This window comes from Hemiscyllium ocellatum, chromosome 24 (genome assembly GCF_020745735.1).
Source record: "Hemiscyllium ocellatum isolate sHemOce1 chromosome 24, sHemOce1.pat.X.cur, whole genome shotgun sequence".
NCBI classification, from domain to species: Eukaryota; Metazoa; Chordata; class Chondrichthyes; order Orectolobiformes; family Hemiscylliidae; genus Hemiscyllium; species Hemiscyllium ocellatum.
In genome coordinates this window covers 55,153,625-55,177,665 of record NC_083424.1, presented here as the reverse complement: position 1 = coordinate 55,177,665, position 24,041 = coordinate 55,153,625, and the positions used below count along the sequence as shown (strand labels likewise).

Below are 24,041 nucleotides of genomic sequence, written 5' to 3'. Positions count from 1 at the left end.
TCATATCAGCGAATGGGCAGAGTGTGTTCTAGTATCAGAATGGCAAGGGCATGGGGCTGGGCCAGACCGAGAGGACAAGAAGTTTTGCCCTCGCTTTCTTGCCTTCAAGGCTGGGTTTGAGAGCAGGGCAGCACATCTCAGTTATAGCTGGGGTAGGAATTGAAGCACTTGGCTAAGGTGCACATTGCTGCTGAAGAGCTAAGCTTGAAACATCAATTCTCTGCCCCTTGGATCGGCTGTGCTTTCCTGGGGCCATACTTTTTAACTGAAATGCATCAGTGAACACGAAGCAAAAAAAAGGACACAGAGTCTGCAGCTGGCCCTTGCTCCGGCCAGACTGACTGCAAGGGGGGGTTAGAACGGTTGGGTTTTATTACTAGCTGCCTTCAGCTGGTATTATTTCACATGCGAATACTGTAACAGATTTCCTGCTTTTCCAAAACAAAATGTTCTTTTTTATGTACAAGGGTTTAAATCTGAGTAGCTTTACGGTTAAAACATTGCATATAAAAGAAAAGCAGAGATCATTCCTGTGACAGAACATTCAATAGTAAAGGCCCAACACTTCAATGGGTGTTTTTTTTTGCAGCTAAGCGATAACATGGTTTTAAGAACACTTCTTGTAAAAATGTACAAGTGATCACTCGATATGCAGAAGCCCTTAGAAAAAATACAATATAAAAAGACATTCCATCCTAACTGGATCCAGTAGCTTGGAATCACGAGCGGATATTTTACATATCTCCAAGATATTCACGTTACAAACACTTCTCTTCAGACCTTGTACCAAACGGCTCCAAAATTTCTGATTATTTTGCAAGCTATCCAACAGCTAAACCCTCCTCTCTCGTACCCTAATTGTACCAACAAAGGAAAGGAACAAACTTGCATTTACATAGCACCTTTCATGACCTCAGAACACCCCAATGCACTTGAATCAGTTAAATTTTTGTGAAATGTAGTCTCATCTAATGTAGGGAACTGCAGTAGTCACCTTGTACAGAGCAAGCCCCTACAAACAGCAATGAGAACATGGATGATGAGTTGGTTCAGCTGGAAGGAGCAATTTGCACCAGAACATTGAGAGGGAGGTGGTGGTAATGTCACTGAGACTCAGGCCAATGCTCTGGCAGCATGTTCAAACCCCACTGCAGCAAACTGAGAGAATCACAATTTAGTTCTGTAACTCAAAACCAATACTGGCATTAAAAATCATCTAGTTCACTGCACCCACTGACCCAACACCTGACTCCAGTCCCACAGCAATGTGCTTACTCCTGAGTAAACATGCTTGAGTACTGACATGGAGTCTCTCATGAGGCTAATGTTGCCCTCTTTGTCCCTGAATGAAATTTGGATCTTTTCTGTTCTTACTGGTATTATAGAATCAGAATCCCTACAGTGTGGAACATGTCATTCAGCCCATTGAGTCCATTACGACCCTCCAATGCGCATCACTCCCCGACCCAACAGCCTACCCTATTTCCATAATCCTGCATTTCCCTTGGCTAACCCACCTAGCCTACATATCCCTGGACACTACAGGCAATTTCCTATGGCCAATCCACCTAACTTACACCTCTGTGATTGTGGGATGAAACTGGAGCATCCAGACGAAACCCCTGCAGACACAGGGAGAATGTGCAAACACCACATGGATAGTTGCCCGAGGCTGGCATTGAACCCAGGTCCCTAGTGCTTGAGGCAGGAGTGCTAACCACTGAGCCACCGTGCCACCCCATCAATGAGAAACTAGGAAAAATTACAAGAAAGGTGAGGGCTAGCTAGGCCTGGCCCTTGCAACTACAGTCTGCTGTTCAAGAAACTAAACCTCCAACAGTTCTCGCCTTCAGAGCAGGGCACCTGCCAACACGGGAGAGCGCAGATAAGGTTGGAGACAACAGCAGCTGAGCGGGAAAATCTCACCAGGTCCTGTGAGTGACTCACACACAAGAAGAGCAGGGGGAAATCAATCAAAACAGGAGGGCATGTGGTGACGATGAGGCTGAAGTAATGGGATATGCTGCAGCTAATCAGATAACACAAACAGAAATAGGAACAATGAAGGCAGTACTGTCCCTTAGGCACTGCAGCTTAATAAAGATCACGGGTGACCACCTACAAACAAATCAAAACACCCATCCTTTTAAGCAGGAAGAACAGTAAAACAGCGTATCAGTGAAACAGAGGGTGACTGCAGAGCCTGGAAGTATGGAGGGATCAGGTGTCCTGATCCACTGAACACTAAGGGCTGCAAGTGATCGGCCAGGCAAGCGGAATGGCCCTATTTCTTGGAAAGGTGGCTGGGATATATAAGCAGGGAGTCACCCAGACTCAAGACACCTTGCTCCCTCTCCACGGATGCTGTCTGATTTCCAGCAGTGTTTGTTTTCAGTACAGATTCCAGCATTTGCAATAATTTGCTCCGACATAAGTAGGGATGTTTTGCGACAGCCGTACAGAACGTTGGTGAGACCACATATGGAGTACTGTGTACAGTCTGGGTCTCCTTGAAGGTTGCACTCGTATCTATTGCAAGAATGAAGCATACAAAATCCTGTGGGCCTTTGAAATGGTGGATAATTAAAAGATGCTTCCCTTTGTTGGAAAGTCTAGAACTACAGGACACAGTTTTAAAAATAAAAATAGATTGTCAATTTAAGACAGGGATGATGAGAATTTTTTTCACAGCTCTCTTCCTCAGAGCATGATCCAGGCAATATTATTCAATATATTTAAGGCAGCGATAGACAGACTCAGGACTAACAAGAGGCTCAAGATGAAAGGTGAGAATGTGGAGTTGTGGTCACAAGCTGATTACACATGACCTTACTGAATGGCAGAGGAGGGTCAAAGGATTACATGTTGCTCCTACTTTGTATATTCATAAATGTGCGATTCTGCCAATTTCTCATTAACCTGATTCCCAGCACCTACCTCTAAGATTTCCAAACATTTCAACTTATTGAGACAGAGTGTTCAGTCTCTCCTCAGAACAGGCCCCATCACCCTAGCAATCAAACTATTGAACTAGTGAAGGATTCAACTCCATTATTACCTTGCTTCCTGAGATCACCTTGCATTCTGAGGTGGTGCAATAAGAGAAACTGGTCATAAATAGAGACATAAAAGCAGAGAGGCCTTTCAGCCCATTGCAACTTATGGAGGTCAAGCTGCTCCCACAGCCTGAGATCCACCCTACACAAGTACTGCACTGTCTGAACTTGCTATCACTTGATGTCTCTCCACATGGGAGGCTCACACAGGCCTGGCTGAGTTTCTGCACTGAATAATGGGTACAGCAACAAGCAATTCCTCAGTATGTGCACAGACAGGGCCCCTCATAACTGAAGCTGTGAAGTGTGTGTGTGTGTGTGTGTGTGTCTCTAGGCTTTGATGTTGTTCAAGGCAATGGCATTTCAACAGCACTTGACAGGAGCTGTTTTTATCAGCTTGTTTGGTGGAATGAGTGCAGCCTCTGCCACCAAGATTGCTGGCTCAAACTAGGGTCTTCCGAAGCAGCGGCCTATTGCTCTGTCACCATGCTGTCAATCTCAGATGTCTCAGGTTTTTATTAGCCATTCTATCACTGCTGAGCTCTCTGTAGTGTGTCAAGTCCAGCGTTTGAAAAACCCTGATTTTCGTTGCTCCAACACTGGCTTCCGTGCTGTAGCTGTCTAAATCTTAAACTTGGGAGATTCCTCATAGGGCTTCTCTCTATCTTCTTCAGGCTTCTCAAAATCTTGCTCTTTGGTAACAATTCCTATTTGGTTCAGTGAGAGACCATGTTTACTGATTGCTTCATGTGTAACCTGTTAGGTGCTAAACAGATGCAGTCTTTTGTGCTGTAGACAAACACGGTCTTCCATCTCCCAACCAGAAATGCTCTGTAGCTGCCTGAGAGCTCCCAGACTCAGACTGTGACTAGCTCAGTGCACCAACACACTGCCTGGATTCTGATTATTAGAGCTGCCAACCAATCCTTTCCATCTTCCGAGGGGTCTGGGTGGGAGCAGGATCACTGAGCGGAATTTTAGGAAGACATTCACACCACAAATGCTGTAGTTGATTCACAATAGAAAAGGACGGGAAAATGAAATGGTTTTGATCGCAAAGTCAGTTTAATCATTATAAACGGGTGAGACAATAGATTCTGGGGGAGCACATTTGGCAGAATTCTTTTGACTCTACAAGAATCTCAGATCCTGGTGCACAAATAATAAACAACTTTGAATCAAGCTCTCATCACTTGATAACTAATGGCTGCTGTTCAATGTGAGAGGTTGGACACACTGTCACTGAGCATGTTCAGGACTAAGGGGAAAATATATTCAGCCCTGTGCTCTTAAACCCATACTATAATCCCACGTGTCATTTACAGATCCAGGGATATGTTCAAAGTAACTTTTCTCATTAGACACAACACAGCTCCAGCTCTCTTCAGAAATACGAACATAGATTAAACTGTGGGCCACGCCTTTAAAGGAAAGGCAACTGTGTTAACACGTACATTTTTATTAAATTGACCAATTTGTTGAGGGTCTCGAGAAATATGATGTGAGTTGTGAATCTCCAGAATGCGTTGTTGATTTAGCTTCACGCCGGTAAGTCACACATTATTACGAACTGGCTAGGCATGCACATTATGGTTAGGTTCATGTACAAATATCAAAAAAGGCTCTTCATTAACAGGGTCAGTATGTTTTTGAGGAGGTGATAATGTCAATTCACTTCTGCAGTCCAGAAAGGGGACAGAGTCTCGATTCTGTGCGTAGCAATTTCTTAAAGAGCTCTGAAAATATTCAATTTTTACACGTTTTATTGCCGAATCTTCTTTTCCACTCTCACTAATCTTCCCATGCCTGATTTGAATTCAATCTCGCCCCCCCCTTCTACAATCATTCGCATTCAGCCTTCAAGCCTCAAATCTCAGGTGCTTGAAGAGATAAGCTGTGGGTCCTACCGCTGCCCCAAGGTCCCAGATGGACTAATGCCTTCTCACATGCCCAGAACATTAAGTATCAGTCTGCTTTGGAGTGCAGGAGGAAGTCAAACTAAGATGAGAGTTAGCTCGGAGTGAGTGCTAGGCTGGAGTGAAGGTAGGGCAGTTCCATGTTAATGGACATTATTACTGTCACTGCTGCACACATTAATCATTAGCAGGTAATAATTTCCTGATTGACACAGGAATGTTACCAGTCCTGAATACTAAAGTTACATATCAGTCTTGATAACTGCTGGTCACCATTACTATACCAAGCTTGTGATTGGTTACATGTAGACATCATTATGAGCCTACTGTTCATCTACCTGCAAGGGCTCATGCAGAAGGGCTGTCTGATGCTCTCAATGCTGGTGGCAGGGAGTCACTAGGTCACAAAGTTAGTGTGTAAACTTTGCTCTTAAACTTCTAGTCAATGTCTGGGAATGGACCAATGGCGAGAGGTTTTTATCCAGGGGAGGTTTCTACATCTCCTATGAAATCTGATAATCATCTCAGAAATCTAACCTTCTCAATCCCGAGCACGTTCCAATATCCTGCTCTGTGTTCTGGTAAGTTTTTACTCTGATAGAGAAACCAGGAATTGACAGCAGAACTGACCAGTAGGCCCCTCTCTACATTCACAACCAACCTCCAGCAACAGAAACCAACATTTCTCAATGAAACTAATGACTGGAAAAATAAATGTGAAGATTCAGCATGAAAGGGCGAGATCTGTTACAAACCAATTCAGATTGATGCAGTGCCTGACATCGGCCACTCTGCAGGAGAGCAGGATAACTGGCTGTTTTTCTGAAAGCAATCTAACTCGACTGTACAGAGCCTGAAGGTTCACAGTAAAGGTAAGCAAGTTCCAATCCTTTCTGTGCTCATCATAACCCGGAGTTCAATCTAAGGAGGGCTTCACAACAATTAGTGAAAATATAGACACAATGAAGGACCAGGAAAAGGATTGGAAATAGCTAGCAGGTCTTGGAGTCTTCCTGGTGTTCAAAGACTCTCTCCCTCAAAAACCCTCCTCTCAGAAGTTAACCAATCTGCTGCTCATTCCCAGCACTTGCTGCTTTGAGTTCATGTTCCCAGCATTATGCTGGTATCTCCACAGTGAGTGCAATGGGCCTTCACTGACCGAACTCTCCCACCCAGACACTGAACTGCGACGAAGCTGGCGACAACTTTGCGTGAGGTATGTCCCGAATGAAACCTGCTCCTGTAAAATCAATCATCAGCTTGTGTTCGAACAAGGTCAGAGTCATCTCTCCCTGGTCAGCACAAATCAAGCAAGGAGCCCAGTGATGCAGCTCAGCTCGTCAGCCTCAGCTGCTGGGATGTGTCCAATATTTACAAAGGCCAATGCTGGTAAGGGATCACTGCACCTTATTCTGGGCTGCTCTGTATAAAGTACTGTGCACTTCCATGGTCTCAGAGAAAGCAGTCTTCCCGATGTGTCTTTGCAGGAGTGCAGTGGTTGGCTGCCTACTGCTGTGACTTCACATTGTGTCAGATGTCCATGTAATCATCTTCCTCATCATCAGTGTCACTCTCCAGTGACGACTCCTGGCTTGACGTCTCCAGGATTTCCAAGGCTGGCTGGCAGAGAGTCTCTTTCTTCACGTTGGCAGCAGACTGTGCAGATAGGATGGCAGTCTGAAAGCAAACAGGAAACGCAGCCATTAGCTCGGAGTGCTGCCACTACAAAGACAGAGTAAACAAAATTAGAATATCAAAACCAGAGTCTCAGTGGGCAGCACTGCGACTGCAAGGCACGCCTTTGATAAAGTAAAGAGAATGGTAAGGGTTTTAATGCAGTCACAAGAAGCCTGACTCCACTAACCAATAGGAGGGCAATTTGTGTGGAACACATTATACTTGACCCAACAGATGCCCACAAATAAACCACAGAGATCTTAAAATATTGATTACATTAATTGCAAATGTTTAAAGATATCGCAATACTGGGATGCAACTAATGTCAACTGTTAGCTGTCAATCATGCCAAAACCCCCCAACACCCCACTGTACTACAGACACGACTTTTGTGTAAATACCACCTTTCACACAAACACAAACAAAACTTCTCTTCACAACTCAATAATACACGCTTGAAGATGCCACTTTAGCCCCAATTAGTGATAACTACTGTGGTTGTCAATGACCATCAACATCTGGACCCCACAACTTCATATTACCTTTAAACTACAGCAAACACTTAACTGTCCCAATATGATTAAGACAGAAATCACCCAAGATACAGTACAGAAAGAGGCCATTTGGCCCATTATATCTGCACTGGCCACATATCTTCATCCCACAGTCCAGCACCTGTTTTGTAGCCCTGCAGACTTCAGCCAGAGATTCAGGTTCCATCCTAATAAGTTCAGGTTTCTCACTGAACTGGGCCGTGAATTTCAGATATCCACTGCGTGAAAACAATTCTCATGCCCCTTCCCTCTAATCCCTCTACCAATCACTTTAAACATGTGCATCCCTCCTCACTGACCTTTCTGTTGGGGTAAACTGGTCTCCCCTGTTAACAGTTTCCAAACCCCTTGATATTTTGCATACCTCTATTCAGTCACCCCTCATCCTCAGTAAGGGAACACCCCTCACCGGTCCAATGTTTCATCATAGCTGCAAGTTTCAAGCCTGAGCAACATTCTTACAGATCTCCTCTGTACACACTAGGGAGCAAACACATCATTCCTGTATTGTGGTGACCAGAACCACACAGGAAACCCCAGCTACAGTGTCTTATAGTACAGGAATTGTTTATCCATATGATCCAACCAAGGGAAACATCCCATATGCCTTAATGAACAGTTTCTCTACCTGTCCCAGCAGGGGCCCATGGTCATGCACTCTAAGATCTCTCAACTTCTCCATCCCCCTCCCCATCCTCCAATACCCTCCTGGTTATTGTGTGTTCCTCTTGCTTTGCTTGTCCTCCCTAAAGAAATAACCCCACACTTCTCCAGATTGGGTTGAAAAGTGACAAATGAAATTCAGACAACCAAACTATTGATATCATCCTGCAATCATCAGCCATCCTCCTCTTGACTATCAAATACCGTTTACAAATTTCCCAATTATGATCCTACATTCAATTCTAAATCATTAAAATATGCCGTAAACATTGAGCCCGGTGGAACACCTTTGGTTTCCATTCAGGTGAGCGCCCCCCCACTAGCACCCACTGTTTCCTGTCACTAAACCCATTTTGGACCCAGCTCACTACAATTCACTGTATCCCACGGCCTTTACTTTTCCGACCATGTGGGGCCTTGTCAATACCGGACTAAAAATCCATACAGACAACATCCACTGCACAAACCTCATCAATCCTCCTTGTTCCTTCCTCAAACTTCAAATAAATTAATGAATGAATTAAGTTAGGAAATCACAATATTCTGTTATCAAACCATGCTGACTATCCCTGATTAATCTACACCTTTCTAAGTATATAGTCTTACTTCAGGTAATCTATCCAAGGTACAAAGTTCACCTATCTCCAATCCTCTGGTTTCTCACCTTGATCTACTGAAGATTGAAAAATGATTTTCCAAGCATTCCCCATTTCTTCATTGGCTTCTTTTAACAGACTGGGATATGATTTATCTGGCCCAGTCCAGATTTATCCACCTACAAGCTGGTCAGTTGCACCAACAATTCCCTTCTCATTATGTTAATTTACCTATTAGTTCATACTCCTCCTCTATATCATCCCAATCCTTTGTGAAGACAGAAACAAAATACTCATTCTAAACTAACCTGCCCACGTTACGTTTCTCGACAGTGACCATGTACATCTCTGATAGGTCCAATCCTTTCCTTCATCATCCTCTTGCTTTCAACATTCTGAGAGAACATCTTTGGTTTTTCCTTGATTTTATTTTGTTACAAACCATTCTGATGTAACGAGGTAGTTCTGTTCCATGTGATCCCACATTATAAGAAAATTGAGTAATAGCAGCATCATTTAAACTAATGCGGCTGGAACCATGTCATAGCCAATGCAGGTAAGCAAAGTTCACATGCTACAAAAACATGGCCTAAATTCCTCAGTCGCCTGCTGAAGAAACGCATGTTATAGCAGAACCAACTGTTATATTTTTTGTACTTTCCCTTTTGTGTTCCTAATTTCCTTTTTTTACTTCAAAGGATGTTGCCAGGGTTGGAGGGTTTGAATTAGAGAGAGGTTAAATAGGCTGGGGCTGTTTTCCCTGGAGCGTCGGAGGCTGAGGGGTGACCTTATCAAGGTTTATAAAACTATGAGGGGCATGGTTAGGGCAAATAGACAAGGTCTTTTCTCTGGGGTGGGGGAGTCTAAAACTAGAGGGCATAGGTTTAGGGTGAGAAGGGAAAGATATAAAAGAGACCTAAGGGGCAACATTTTCACACAGAGGGTGGTACGTGTATGGAATGAGCTGCCAGAGGAAGTGGTGGAGGCTGGTACAATTACAGCATGTAAATGGCATTTGGATGGGTATATGAATAGGAAGGGCTTGGAGGGATATGGGCCGGGTGCTGGCAGGTGGGACTAGATTGGGTTGGGATATCTGGTCAGCATGGACAGGTTGGACCGAAGGGTCTATTTCCATGCTGTACATCTCTATGACTCTACGACTCCTAAGCTTCTTAAAATACTTCTTGCTTGGGATGGTGATAAGCTCTATTTTTCTGCTTTATCTTACCCAGTCTGCTTCTGGATACCCAGAGGCTGTAGATTTCGCAGTACCAGCCTTTAGTTTGGTGGGGAAATATCGACACTATGCCTGTAGAATCTCACTTCGGACATCTCCCACTGACCGTCCTTCAAGCAGCTCTTCTGGTTTTCTGGGTGCATATCAGTCGTGACCCAGCATCAAACCAAATGATTGAATTTTAAAATTTTAAATGTAAATTTTATTTTGTGGTTACTGGCAAAATGAAATCTGTGGAACATACATGTCCTATTTACATTTATCATTAAAAGATTTGACCTACTATGTCTGTACTAGCTCTCTGAATGAGTAACTTATCTATTCCCCTGCTGCTTCCTCTCTGCAACCTGGCACATTCCACCTTTTCAGACAATAATCCAATTTTTCTTCAAAGTTTTGAACAAATCTGATTTCATCACGTCTTGAGCACTGCATTCCTGACACTAACCACTCGCTGTGTAACAATGTTTCTCTGCATCACCAAAAGTTGGTTGGCACTTTTACCAACTGCCTTAATTCTGTACTCTCTCATTCTCAATCCTTCAACCAATTAAAACAGCTTTTCCCTGGTCTATTCTGTCCTGAAGCTTCCTTGTTATGAAGATCTCCAGCAAATAGCTCCACTAGATCTTCTAATAGCAGTGGGTGCAAGGGAACTGCAAGTCTGGGAACTGTTAAAGGGGAAGAGCAGTCCATGCATGTATTAAACATGTACAGTAGCGCCTCGACATATGAACGACCCTGTTCACGAACAAATCAGTTTATGAACAGAATTGTACGTAAAATTTTGCTTCAACGTACGTACGAAATTCAAGATACAAACGAAGGTACAAATGCAAAAAGCCCGTGTGTGACCACGTGGTTTCATTGTTCTGCTTTGCTACACACTTGTTGAATGCAAAAGCTCTCGGGCCCCGCGTGATCTCATTCAGTTCGTTTTTGGCGCGGGCGCTGTGAACGGCCGTCCAAGCATTCTTCCACTATCCGAACAACGGGAAAAATTGATTCAGTTCGCGAACTGGGTCCCGGAACGGATTAAGTTTGTAAGTCGAGGCGCTACTGTACATTAAATTTTCTTTTAACCTTTCCAGACAGTGGGCACCATATTTTAAACACATACTTGAGTGTTGCTGGTATGGAGATTTTTGAGGAGCTGAAAATGTTTCCCCAAACAGACAGTGCGGTGTTATCATTAGACCTTTAACCCAGAAACTCAGCTGGGGACAGGATTTCGTATCCCATCATGGCAGATGGTGAAATTTGAATTCATTTATAAATGAAAAAACACCTGGATTAACAATCAACTGATGACCACGAAATCACTGCGGCTTGTTGAGAAAACTCATCTGGTTCACAGATGTCCTCCAAGGAAGGGAATCTGCCATCCTTACCTGGTCAGGCCTACATGTGACTGCAGCCCCACAGCAATGTTTGAGATTGACTCTCAACTACCCTCAGAAATGTTCCCAGTTCATGGGCAACTAGGGACAGGCAATAAATATTGGCTGGTCAGGCAGTGATGACCATACATGAATAAAAAAAAACACAGGCATAGCTCACTACACAAGGAATGGGGAAATCGTCACAGACCATTTCTTACCTTCAGTTTTTGCTTGGTTTCCTCAGACACACTACCTTTTGGTGACAGGAGGGTTGGGGTCGGCGGTGTGACGGTTATCTCCGGTGGAAACTTTGCCAAAGATGATGGGATAAAAAGCTTTGGCATGTTTGGAGGGACACGCGATTTGATTCGACTGCTGTCAGCTTTGCAACTCTGGGAAACTGAGATGGTGGAGGGTTCACTAATCGAACTGGAAGCTGCAGAGAAGCAACACAATCAATTCAGTCGCAGGAATTACAGCCTTCACACAGTACAGCAATCGACAAAATAAACCAGGTTCAAATCCCAGCCCAAACTGATCAACGCTGCATTCTATGAACCAAAATAAATTACACAGCATCTTAAAAATCAGTTCAAATGTCCACACAGACTTTTAATGTTTAGCAACATCCTTTCTAGATTTGCACCTTCACTCCCATTGTGTCTAACCACTGATTTATATCCCAGCAGTCTTTGCCATTTAGTTGAAACTAATTTTACTTCCATAGAAATGTTCAGACTATACTAGGTAGCAACTCAGGGCGCATTATGAAAATTAGTGAACCTGTGGATAGTACACAGAATCATGTGCCTGCATAGATTTTCTTTTATTCACTCGTGGGACATGGACATCATTGGCTGGTCCTGTATGTATTCCCTGTCCCTAACTGCCCTTTAGAAAGTGGTGCTGAGCTGCCTTCTTGAGCTGCTACAGTAAGTTGACCCTCAATTGTTATTAGGGAGTGAATTCGAGTGACCTAACAAGAACGTTATAGAGAATAGTAGCCCTGGATAACAGCAAGGGGCGGGTAATGTAGGGGCAATATCACCGGGCTAGAAATCCAGAGCCCCCAAGTCAATGTTCATTTCCCATTTTGGCAGATGGAGAAACCTGAATTCAATAAATACGTAACGCTGATCAGTTGATTCTGGTCAAAACTGATCTGGCTCACTGATGACCAGAGGCTGTTGTGGTGTGGTGGTAAACTGGGAGACCCGGGTTCAAACCCCACCTGCTCCAGAGGTGTGTAATATTATCTCCAAAGAGGTGATTAGGAAAAGTAGTTGAAAAAATACACTGATGACCCTTAGAGAAGTAAATCTGCCATCCGCTCCTGGACTGGCTGATATGGGACTTCAGGGCAACAGCATTCTGGGCAATTATAGCTGGCCGAGCCACCATCGCTCACAACTCAAAATAGGTGCACAATAGAGGCAACCGACATTAATAAGCAACACGAGTTTCCGTGTCTGTTACTAACAATCCTGTCCCTGTGTACGTTAAAAGGCGTTATTAATGAATGTACTGCTGTCGGGATTAGCAGTGGAAGATCACATCAGAGATAATACCAGTTATCTGTACAGGTTGTAGGGAATGTCAATCAATGTTCATGTGTATAACCACACAGCAGAAAGGCTCCAGTATTATCACAGGACCCACAGAAACTGCCTGTGTGACTATCACAGAGAACGGGACTCAGCACCCCGCCCGGATATCACTGGGAATGGGAATCAGCACCCGCCCGAAAATATCACAGGGAATGGGAATCAGCACCCGCCCGGATATCACAGGGAATGGTACACAGCACCCGTCTGGATATAACAGGGAACAAAAATCAGCACCTGCCCGGATATCACAGGGAACGGGAATCAGCACCCGCCCGGATATCACAGGGAATGGTACACAGCACCCGTCCGGATATCACAGGGAATGGTACACAGCACCCGCCCGGATACCACAGGGAACGGGACTCAGCACCCGCCCGGATATCACAGGGAACGGGACTCAGCACCCGCCCGGATATCACAGGGAACGGTACACAGCACCCGCCCGGATATCACAGGGAACGGGAATCAGCACCCGCCCATATATCACAGGGAATGGTACACAGCACCCGCCCGGATATCACAGGGAACGGTACACAGCACCCGCCCGGATATCACAGGGAACGGGAATCAGCACTCGCCCGGATATCTCAGGGAATGGTACACAGCACCCGCCCGGATATCACAGGGAACGGGAATCAGCACCCGCCCGGATATCACAGGGAATGGTACACAGCACCCGCCCGGATATCACAGGGAACGGGAATCAGCACCCGCCCGGATATCACAGGGAATGGTACACAGCACCCGCCCGGATATCACAGGGAACGGGAATCAGCACCCGCCCGGATATCACAGGGAACGGGAATCAGCACCCGCCCATATATCACAGGGAACGGGACTCAGCACCCGCCCGGATATCTCAGGGAATGGTACACAGCACCCGCCCGGATATCACAGGGAACGGGACTCAGCACCCGCCCGGATATCTCAGGGAATGGTACACAGCATCCGCCCGGATATCACAGGGAACGGGAATCAGCACCCGCCCATATATCACAGGGAACGGGACTCAGCACCCGCCCGGATATCTCAGGGAATGGTACACAGCACCCGCCCGGATATCACAGGGAACGGGACTCAGCACCCGCCCGGATATCTCAGGGAATGGTACACAGCACCCGCCCGGATATCACAGGGAACGGGAATCAGCACCCGCCCGGATATCACAGGGAATGGTACACAGCACCCGCCCGGATATCACAGGGAACGGGAATCTGCACCCGTCCATATATCACAGGGAATGGTACACAGCACCCGCCCGGATATCACAGGGAACGGGAATCAGCACTCGCCCGGATATCACAGGGAATGGTACACAGCACCCGCCCGGATATCACAGGGAACGGGAATCAGCACACGCCCGGATATCACAGGGAACGGGAATCAGCACCCGCCCAGATATCACAGGGAACGGGACTCAGCACCCGCCCGGATATCTCAGGGAATGGTACACAGCACCCGCCCAGATATCACAGGGAACGGGAATCAGCACCCGCCCGGATATCTCAGGGAATGGTACACAGCACCCGCCCGGATATCACAGGGAACGGGAATCAGCACCCGCCCGGATATCACAGGGAACGGGAATCAGCGCCCGCCCGGATATCACAGGGAATGGGCATCAGGACCCGCCTGGATATCACATGGAATGGGAATCAGCACCCGCCCGGATATCACAGGGAATGGTACACAGCACCCGCCCGGATATCACAGGGAACGGGAATCAGCACCCGCCGGGATATCACAGGGAACGGGAATCAGCACCTGCCCGGATATCACAGGGAACGGGAATCAGCACCCGCCTGGATATCACAGGGAATGGGAATCAGCACCTGCCCGGATATCACAGGGAACGGGAATCAGCACCTGCCCGGATATCACAGGGAACAAAAATCAGCACCCGCCCGGATATCATAGGGAACGGGACACAGCACCGCCCGGATATCACAGGGAATGGTACACAGCACCTGCCCGGATATCACAGGGAACGGGAATCAGCACCTGCCCGGATATAACAGGGAACAAAAATCAGCACCCACCCGGATATCATAGGAAACGGGAATCAGCACCCGCCCGGATATCACAGGGAACGGGAATCAGCACCCGCCCAGATATCACAGGGAACGGGAATCAGCACCGCCCGGATATCACAGGGAATGGGACACAGCACCGCCCGGATATCACAGGGAATGGGAATCAGCACCCGCCCGGATATCACAGGGAACGGGAATCAGCACCCGCCCGGATATCACAGGGAACGGGAATCAGCACCCGCCTGGATATCACAGGAACGGGAATCAGCACCCGCCTGGATATCACAGGAACGGGAATCAGCACCGCCCGGATATCATAGGGAACGGGTCTCAGCACCCGCCCGGATATCACAGGGAACGGGAATCAGCACCCGCCCGGATATCTCAGGGAAGGGGACTCAGCACCCTCCCGGATATCACAGGGAACGGGAATCAGCACCCACCCGGATATCACAGGGAATGGGAATCAGCACCCACCCGGATATCACAGGGAATGGGACTCAGCACCCGCCCGGATATCACAGGGAATGGTACACAGCGCCCGCCCGGATATCACAGGGAACGGGACTCAGCACCCGCCCGGATATCACAGGGAACGGCAGACCATGCCCGCAGTCTGCACTGCCTTTGTGGATTTATTTTGTTCAAGCTGTACATCATCCAGGTTTAGACCATATTTTATGACTGTCTTTATCTCGACATTTATCAAGTCTACTCCCAACTCCTTTCCTATCTTATTGAAGTGAAGTTCAGAAATCTGGGTTATCTTGCAGTTCAATGTCAGTCCAATTGTTTCCATTTTTTGTAGCTCTCCTTGTCCCACTAAAGAAATGTGACTTTTTTACATCGCATATTATCTGATATGTAGGAGTTATTTCAGTTCAGCCTGAACATTGAGAATTTTCAATTTCAAGTTTGAATTTTTCTATGTTAGAATGAAAGCATATTTTATAAATGTCTGTTTCAGTTACTACCACTAGGTACTGAGTCAATTGATGACCCACAGCTTCGAGAAACTGACAGTAGCAGGGAAACACTAGATCAAGTAAATATTATTGGAACTGGGTGCACCAGCCTAAGTAAACGGCTAGGAATTATGCTTATGATTTCACGCTTATTGGAATGGTATCTGCTTTTGCAGTTCATGGCTTTAATTACTTAGGCCACATGGGGCACTCAAACAGAAAGTTACAATTCATACTTCTGCAGCACTAATGTTATTTTGAATGTTTTAGGTGGCCTGACAAGTGTGAGTGGCACTTTAATAATTAATGTTTAAAAGCATCAATGTAAAAGGACAAAAAGATTGAACACTGGCAATAGTACATTCACCTTCCTCATCACAGTCAGTAATAAGTATTGTAACCAATCGCGGCTCCAGCACGGATCTCCCCACCGCCCTAACATTCAGCCTTGTATTACTGTATTAGTTAGCCAGTGCTCGGTCCACACTAATATACCGCTCTCATCTTATCTTATTAAGTAACCTAATGTGGGGCACCTTATCAAACGCCATCTGAAAATCCAATGTATCACATCCACCTCAAGGAATTTTCTGATTTTGTCAGGCATGGTTTCCCCTTCATGAAGCCATGCTGACTCTGCTTGATCATATTATGTATTTCTAAATGCGCTGTCACTATATCCTTTATTACAGAGTCTTTTCAGTGTGGAAACAGGCCAATTGGCCCATCAGATCCTCTCTGAAAGTCAACTCATCCAGACCCACCCCATCCATGTAACCCTGCATTTCCCATGACTAACCTATCCAACCTGCATATCCCTAGACACTGGGCAATTTAACCTGGCCAACCCACCTTTCCTGCAGAAGGGCTTATGCCTGAAACGTCGAATCTCCTGTTCCTTTGCTGCTGCCTGACCTGCTCTGCTTTTCCAGAAACACATTTTTCAGTTCTGATCTCCAGCATCTGTAGTCCTCACTTTCTCCAACCCACCTAACCTGTACACCTTTGGACTGTGGGTGGAAACCTGAGCACCCAACAGAAACCCATGCAGATGTGGGGAGAATGCGCAAACTCTATGCAGACAATCAGCCTGAGGATGGGATCAATCCTGGGTTCCTGGTGTTGTGAGGCAGCAGTGCTAACCACTGAGCCACTGCGTCACCATATCAGACTCTTCACATTTTCTACAAGCACTCAAGTAAACCTACTGCAAAATCAACTGTATCCAGGCGGCCAGAGGGCTCCCTGACAATGCAGCAACATGAACAATAACGACTGAGAGGTGCTTTCGATTAATTCTTTAGAAACTGGTCTATGACAACGGGACAAACTGCGCCACGCTTTGAGTCACAATGTTTGAATGAGACAAAACTGTAGCAGGGTAAGGAGTAAATCCTGTACTTCAGGTCTCTCCCCGCCATGAGACATCTGCCTCATGTACCCAGAGATCAGGAGATCATTACAGGAAGACCCACAGGACAAACTCTCACAACTGACTAGATGTCATCCTTGAATTGAGGACAGTTGATAGTGAGACAGAGTGTTTCGAGCAAGTGTGGAACAAGTATATCCCCTTTCCCTTCTATATATACACATCATCCCTTATTTATTAAGCCTTCTATCACTCAGAAACAAAGTATATAAAATCAACACTACCTTTCAATAGTAACTGGTCAAATGTAACTGGAAGATTTTTTCTAATAAACAGCTCATACAATTTTAAATATTGCTTTCACACAGCAAATTTAAATGAATTATTTTTGAAAACATCTATAATTAATGTGTCATCTTATTTTGAAGAACTGTTGGCCATGGAAACTCAACTGTCTGCCTTAGTGGACCTCCTAGAACTAACTTGGTTGGGTGAAGGAAAACTTTAACTTCAAAAGGCCTATGAAGCCAGATAGGAGAAAGTGAGGACTGCAGATGCTGGAGATCAGGGTTGAGAGTGTGCTGCTGGAAAAGCGCAGCAGGTCAGGCAGCAGCCAAGGAGCAGGAGGGGCTCTGGCCCGAAATGTCGACTCTCCTGCTCCTCGGATACTGCCTGACCTGCTGTGCTTTTCCAGCAGCACACTCTCAACTATTAAATCTGATATCTAACTCTGTTGGATTGTCCACAATTGCCAGCTGTGGACACATCATGCCAACTTTGCAGGTTGTTCAGGAGATTGGTTAGATCAGACATCACATGGGTCACCAAGGGGCACAAAGCCCCACTGACTGAAGGTGGGAAGTTGTCTGATCCAGACTCCAGAATACCGGGGATGAGTTCTGCCATGAAGAGAACGGAGGACTGGGAAAGACTGAGGTATACATTGCACCATACAATGCTCTGCTGTAACAAGCTGAACAGCGCCGCACTGAAAATGCAAAATCAACAGATCCAGCTATTTCAAATTCTGAAGCTACTGAACTACAATGTCCAGGACAAGGAGAAAAAGAAAACATCAGGCCTTGAGAAATAGAATCCAGTTAGGTGAGGTCATCACGTTACAATACTCTGCTCACTCCAAATCCTTTCGTAATTAGCAAGGCCAACGATGAGCTGTTGAAGCTGGCAAAGAGAATGCAGGGGAGGGAAGGAGGTGTCACTTTGCTTTGGCACAGCTCATTACTGCCTGTGATGCTGAGACACTGGATATGAATCACTGTACTACCATAGCTCCTGTGCTGTCCAACATGCAGTCACCAGTTCCTACACTTGCTTAATAGACTAATAGATAGTATCATTGCTGTGATTACACACAGAACAAAAAGTCAATTACAAAAAACCTGAAAATACTGCAACAGCTACTTCACTCATTGTTTCACAATTCCTACCTAAACTAATGACTGTATAAGACCATATCTCATAGGTCTGTGCTGTATAACAGTGGATGGATAACAGATTGAACCTCAGTCAGATTGAGAGAGTAAATCCCCACAGCAACACTTTATGTTACGCTGCAAGTAAGCAGTTAATACAGAATATTTAGCCCAGATAATTTACCACATTTCCTTCAAATTTGGGACACAGTCTGACAGCTCCCAATACCTTTGCAGGATTGAGGGTGGATTGTGCTGCTGAAGCTGCTTGGCTATGGGCCCAGCGCACAGACCCAAAGTTAGGGTGTCAGTTATTCACATTCATAATCTGCTGCTGGAGGTACTCACCATGGCCGGAGCAGTGTGCAGGATGTGAGCCTTCGTCTCGCTGAGTGTACGTGCCCTTTTCTTGCCAATGGGTTGAATCATGGGATGAAGCAACGGTCGCCATCTTCATCTGCTGACACAGATGGGTCTCCTGATGCCGATAACTCAGCCCTTCGAGAGGCTCTTCAGAATCATCATCTGAAACATATGGTGCACAGAACAGATCCATCTGATTCCAGTTCATCAGTTTTTGTTTATCTTTTCCACTCACTCATTGGGAGTTATCAGTGGGTTTGGGGTGAAATGCACCAATTTACCATCTATATCACACAAATACTGGGCCAATATGTTTCTGCGTGACCCTTAGCCCAGCTCCTCACTGCAGTGCATCACTGCACCTTCAGGCTAGAGTTAAAGAGCTACAAAATCTTTCCCACAGGTCAGCCCCAGGTTTGAAAAGATCACATATGTTAGATTTGTTGGTTCAAGATAATTGCTCTGGGATCAAGGTTCAGAAAAATATAAATTTTAATAGGAAGCATGTGCTGAGATGAAAATGTCACTTCCTTTTAACAGTGGGCTATGACAACAACCAAGGAGTATTGATGGGACATATAGAAATGCAGTGTATTCTTGTACTGTGAATTGCATTAGCAAGGTTTCACAAACAGCAATATCACGATGACCAGGTCACCAAGAATAGAAAAAGCTGGAAATACTCAGCAGATCAGGCAGCATCTGTGGAGAGAGGGTCTCCCATTTCAGGCTGCTGATCTTTTATCAGAATCTGACTTTGTGATGTCAGTTGTGGAAACATTACTGGCCAAGATACAAGGGAAAACGCTCCTGTTTTACTTTGCCCTTGTGTGACGCAATCTTTTACACCATCTGACAGCAGGAGGGGCTTGGGTTTTTGTATTATTGAAGATCGCATCTCATCATCTCAGATAACACTGCAAGAGCCTCAGTATCACACTGGGAGTGCCAGCCTCGATTACATTTAGATTACTTACAGTGTGGAAACAGACCCTTCGGCCCAACAAGTCCACACCGACCCGCCGAAGCGCAACCCACCCATACCCCTACCCCTACATATACCCCTTACCTAACACTATGGGCAATTTAGCATGGCCAATTCACCTGACCTTCACATCTTTGGACTGTGGGAGGAAACCGGAGCACCCGGAGGAAACCCACGCAGACACAGGGAGAACGTGCAAACTCCACACAGTCAGTCGCCTGAGGTGGGAATTGAACCCAGGTCCCTGGCGCTGTGAGACAGCAGTGCTAACCACTGTGCCACCGTGCCGCCCTACATGTTCAAATCTGGAGTGTAACTTGAACTCACAGTCTACTCACTCAGAGGCTGACATCAATTCTGCAATGACAGCCTTTCAGATGTTTCAGGTAAAACATTCTCCGGTCCAAGTCATTCCAATGTACTGAGGTGAGTGGCTCGCTGCATGCTGACCAGTACATCCCCACTGTACAGCTGCTGAAGCAAGTAATCAGCAGTAACTACTGCTTTCCTATCCAGTGGCCAGCAGCCAGTTGGGTGTTGCATTGACTGCCTAAACTTCAGGGAAGTGTAGATCAATGCTCTGTGTACCACAGGAACAAGGTCATTAGACCGTCCATAAAATGCATGGAAATATAGGATGATCACTGAGGCTGAATAGAAGGATTAATGTCCCCTCTGAGCACTGGCGGTGAGGCTGAACGCAAGAGGCTTGCTACACAGATGCCAGATTACTCGGCCCAATGCTTACAAATGGGGATGTCTCACTTTGAGGAGCCACAATCTGACACATGTGCTGTCATCGGACAGACAAGTTCAGCTCATCAGCTTAGTTTAGTTAATCACTATCATTCCTGAGGTAGAAGGCTGTGGTTTCAATTTCCAGTTCAGGATTGGATCCTTATCCTCGGCAGAGCCATGAGTGTTACACTGAGGAAGCACTCCACTGTCTGAAGTGTTATATTTGTCAAGCTAAATAAAAATCTTGCCTTGTCTGTACCACTAATTTAGGTGGATGTTCACGGTCTCATTGCACTATTTCAACATTCTCCCGATGCCCTGTACAACATCAACACCATGTATAAACCTAACAATTTATCATGGTTGCTTGTATATCATTCTTCCCTACATTTACGTACACAACACTAACTTTGTTTCAAAACCTAATTGACGATAGGGATGGGGAATAGTCAGATTGCGGTGTCCAGGGAGAATGAGCAAGACCAAGCACTGCAGATCCCAGAGAGAAGAAACACTGATCTGATAGGGTCTTGTATTTTCGGAGATGTCTCTGGTGTGTCTGATACACCTCAGCAGATAGCACTCACATCTCTGAAGCAGCTGGTGGCAGGTTCCAGTCCCACTCCAGAAAGTGAACCTCTAATATCAAAACTGACACACCAGTGCGAGGCTGAGGGAGTGTTGCACTGTTGGAGGTGCTGTCTTTCGAATTAAATGTTTAACTGAGGCCCCTTCTGTCTTCACAGATCTCAAAAAGAGCAGAGGAGCTATCCCCAGTGTCCATGCTGTTTGTGACAGCTTGCTGTACACAGATTAATTGCTGCACTTGCTGAAGTACAATGGTGATTACACTTCAACACTACTTCACTGACTGTGAAGCATTATTGGATATGCTGCACTCAAAGATATTCCCCTCCATGGTCATGTGCAAAAAGACTTGCCATTTAGATGGTCAGTGCATTGGACTGAAGGTGTCTAACAGAAGTTTGTACTGTAGACATTAGTGCCCCTATATGGGTCTGAAATGCACCGCACCTCAACCTTTAGAAGGTACTTGAATTTCATGCCACATCAAGTGTTCATACAAGGCTACTGGCCTAGCGCAAGGGAAGTGGGATAGTGAAGGTTTTAATCTATTTTTGGTAGCTCAGGTTTGAAGGGCTAAAGGGTCTCTTATAGAGTCATTCGGTCATAGAGATGTACAGCATGGAAACAGACTCCTCAGTCCAATCCATCCATGCTAACCAGACATCCAACCCAATCTAGTCCCACCTGCCAGCAGCTGGACTTTATCCCTCCAAACCCTTCCTATTCATATACCCACCCAGATGCCTTTTAAATGCTGCAATTGTACCAGCCTCCACCACATCCTCTGGCCATTCCACACATTCATCACTCTCTATGTGAAAAAGTTGCCCCTTAGGTCCCTTTTATATCTTGCCCCTCTCACCCTAAACCCTCTAGTTCTGGACTTCCCCACCCCAGGGAAAAGACTTGTCTATTTATGCTATCCATGCCCCTCATGATTTTATAATTTGGAGATGCCGGTGTTGGACTGGGGTGTACAAAGTTAAAAATCACACAACACCAGGTTATAGTCCAACAGGTTTAATTGGAAGCACACTAGCTTTCGGAGTAATGCTCCTTCATCAGGTGATAGAAGGAGCCTGATGAAGGAGCGTTGCTCCGAAAGCTAGTGCTTCCAATTAAACCTGTTGGACTATAACCTGGTGTTGTGTGGTTTTTAACTTCATGATTTTATAAACCCCAATAAGGTCACCCCTCAGCCTCCGATGCTCCAGGGAAAACAGCCCCAGCCTGTTCAACCTCTGTGATATTAAAACTACACCCAGTCTCCCACCTTATTTAAGTTTGAGGTATCATTTCTTGGCATTGCTCTTTACTCCCCCAAAGATCTCCGCAGACATGTGAAGTACTGGAACAATTAAACATTTCCTCATAAATGGATATTGTTCATTGCTGCACTGAACCTCATAGGCAGGTCCTGTAACCTTTAACCGCATCATGAAATGAGGGCAACAACATGGTGATGAGGCCATAGCAGGGACTGGTAACAGTTCTCAGACGGGGCACCTGTACTGTGCTCACTGTTCTATATTCTATCAAATAGCTGTTTAATAAAGGAACAATGAAGGAACAAATAGGAGAGTCAGATCACGGTCAAGTGGAGCAGAATACTGATGTTGACTTGAAGAATCAAGTAGATTTTGTTCTGGAACATTCCAAGATTCCACATTTAGAACAGACCCAAGGATTATATAAAATCTTATTCACTTTGGAACTGACCCAGCCTGACTTCCCTCACTGATTCATCATTCAAATCTTTTTCCCTCTCCCCTACCCAAATTGCTACTCGTTTAAAAAAACAAAGAATTTTTTCTGCAACAATATGTCTTAAAGTAATGAAACAGTTCATCAAAACATTTTTTTAAAAGAAAGTCTATTTGATGCCAAGTTGCAAGTCATGTGGAGAAATATTTTCCAGTCCTTACAGGAACAAAGTTAAACTGAAGCATCTCTCACTGCCAGTTACAATAAACTGAGCCCCTGCTTAACCACCGCACTATACAGTCCCAAAACAGAATGGCTGCTGTAGCAACACATTGCCATGAAAACAGTGGGGGCACAAGCATTGAACTAATCACTCCACATGAAACATACACGCACAGAGACAGGGGCAGAACTGGGGCCAAAGCTTGCTCCTACACGTCAGGCTTGGCAGTCCATCCTGGTGTACTGATCTCATGCAATGCTGGCTATAATATTGGCAGGTACTGAGGAAAAATGGTGTGTGATAACAAACAATGGGATAAAGTCATTGGGAAATTTCCTCTCCCTTGTTAAAAACAACAGTATCTGCCCTAATGCAGCAGACAGATGCCCAAGTTCACTTCAAGCTGCAGTCCAATCCTTGGTCTGTGCTGAGTTAATTGACCTCTTGTATATTGGAGGTTACAATTATTGTGAGCACCTACAAATTAATGGATGGTGTGGGATAGAGAGGAGAGAACAGGAAACCCTTCGGTCCTCCGCACCCTGCCTTTTTCACATTTAACACTAGACTATGATAACATGTCAGTAATTTAAACTACAAAGGAAAGATACAGAACTTGATTGTCATCTGTGGAAAAGAAACGGCATTACAAAGAAGTTTTCAAAATTACAAAGGGAAATTATGAAAAATTAAGCTTCATGGTCCAAAATTGAATGATCTGATTTGAAAGTGAGAAGCTGAAGAGAGAGATTGGTTTCAGACAAAGGAAACAAACATCTGAACCAAAGTCGAGACTGCAGTGAGAGGACTGAGGGCTGGTTGAAGGATATTGAGGGAGAGATTAAATAAAGCATGCAATGAGCCTCAACACTTTCCCTGGTGCTCTAACCTCCCAGTTTTCACATGGCCAATGGATTTCTGCCACTCATTGTTAGAGTCTCCCAGG

The 24,041-nt window shown here is 45.4% G+C and overlaps 1 protein-coding gene across 3 annotated transcripts in view; it reads right to left on the bottom strand.

The window, feature by feature from the left end:
• Window positions 1-356: 356 nt before the first annotated feature.
• Window positions 357-24,041, bottom strand: part of cabin1 (calcineurin binding protein 1) — a 519,061-nt gene continuing 495,376 nt past the window's right edge. For all 3 annotated transcript variants that reach the window (XM_060843824.1, XM_060843825.1, XM_060843826.1), the window contains 3 exons: window positions 18,843-19,019; window positions 11,303-11,520; window positions 357-6,649 (listed from right to left, as the gene is read on the bottom strand). In XM_060843824.1, the coding sequence (XP_060699807.1) occupies window positions 6,503-6,649; window positions 11,303-11,520; window positions 18,843-19,019 (542 nt within the window). In that variant the 3' untranslated portion in view covers window positions 357-6,502. The remainder of the gene's footprint in view (window positions 6,650-11,302; window positions 11,521-18,842; window positions 19,020-24,041) is intronic.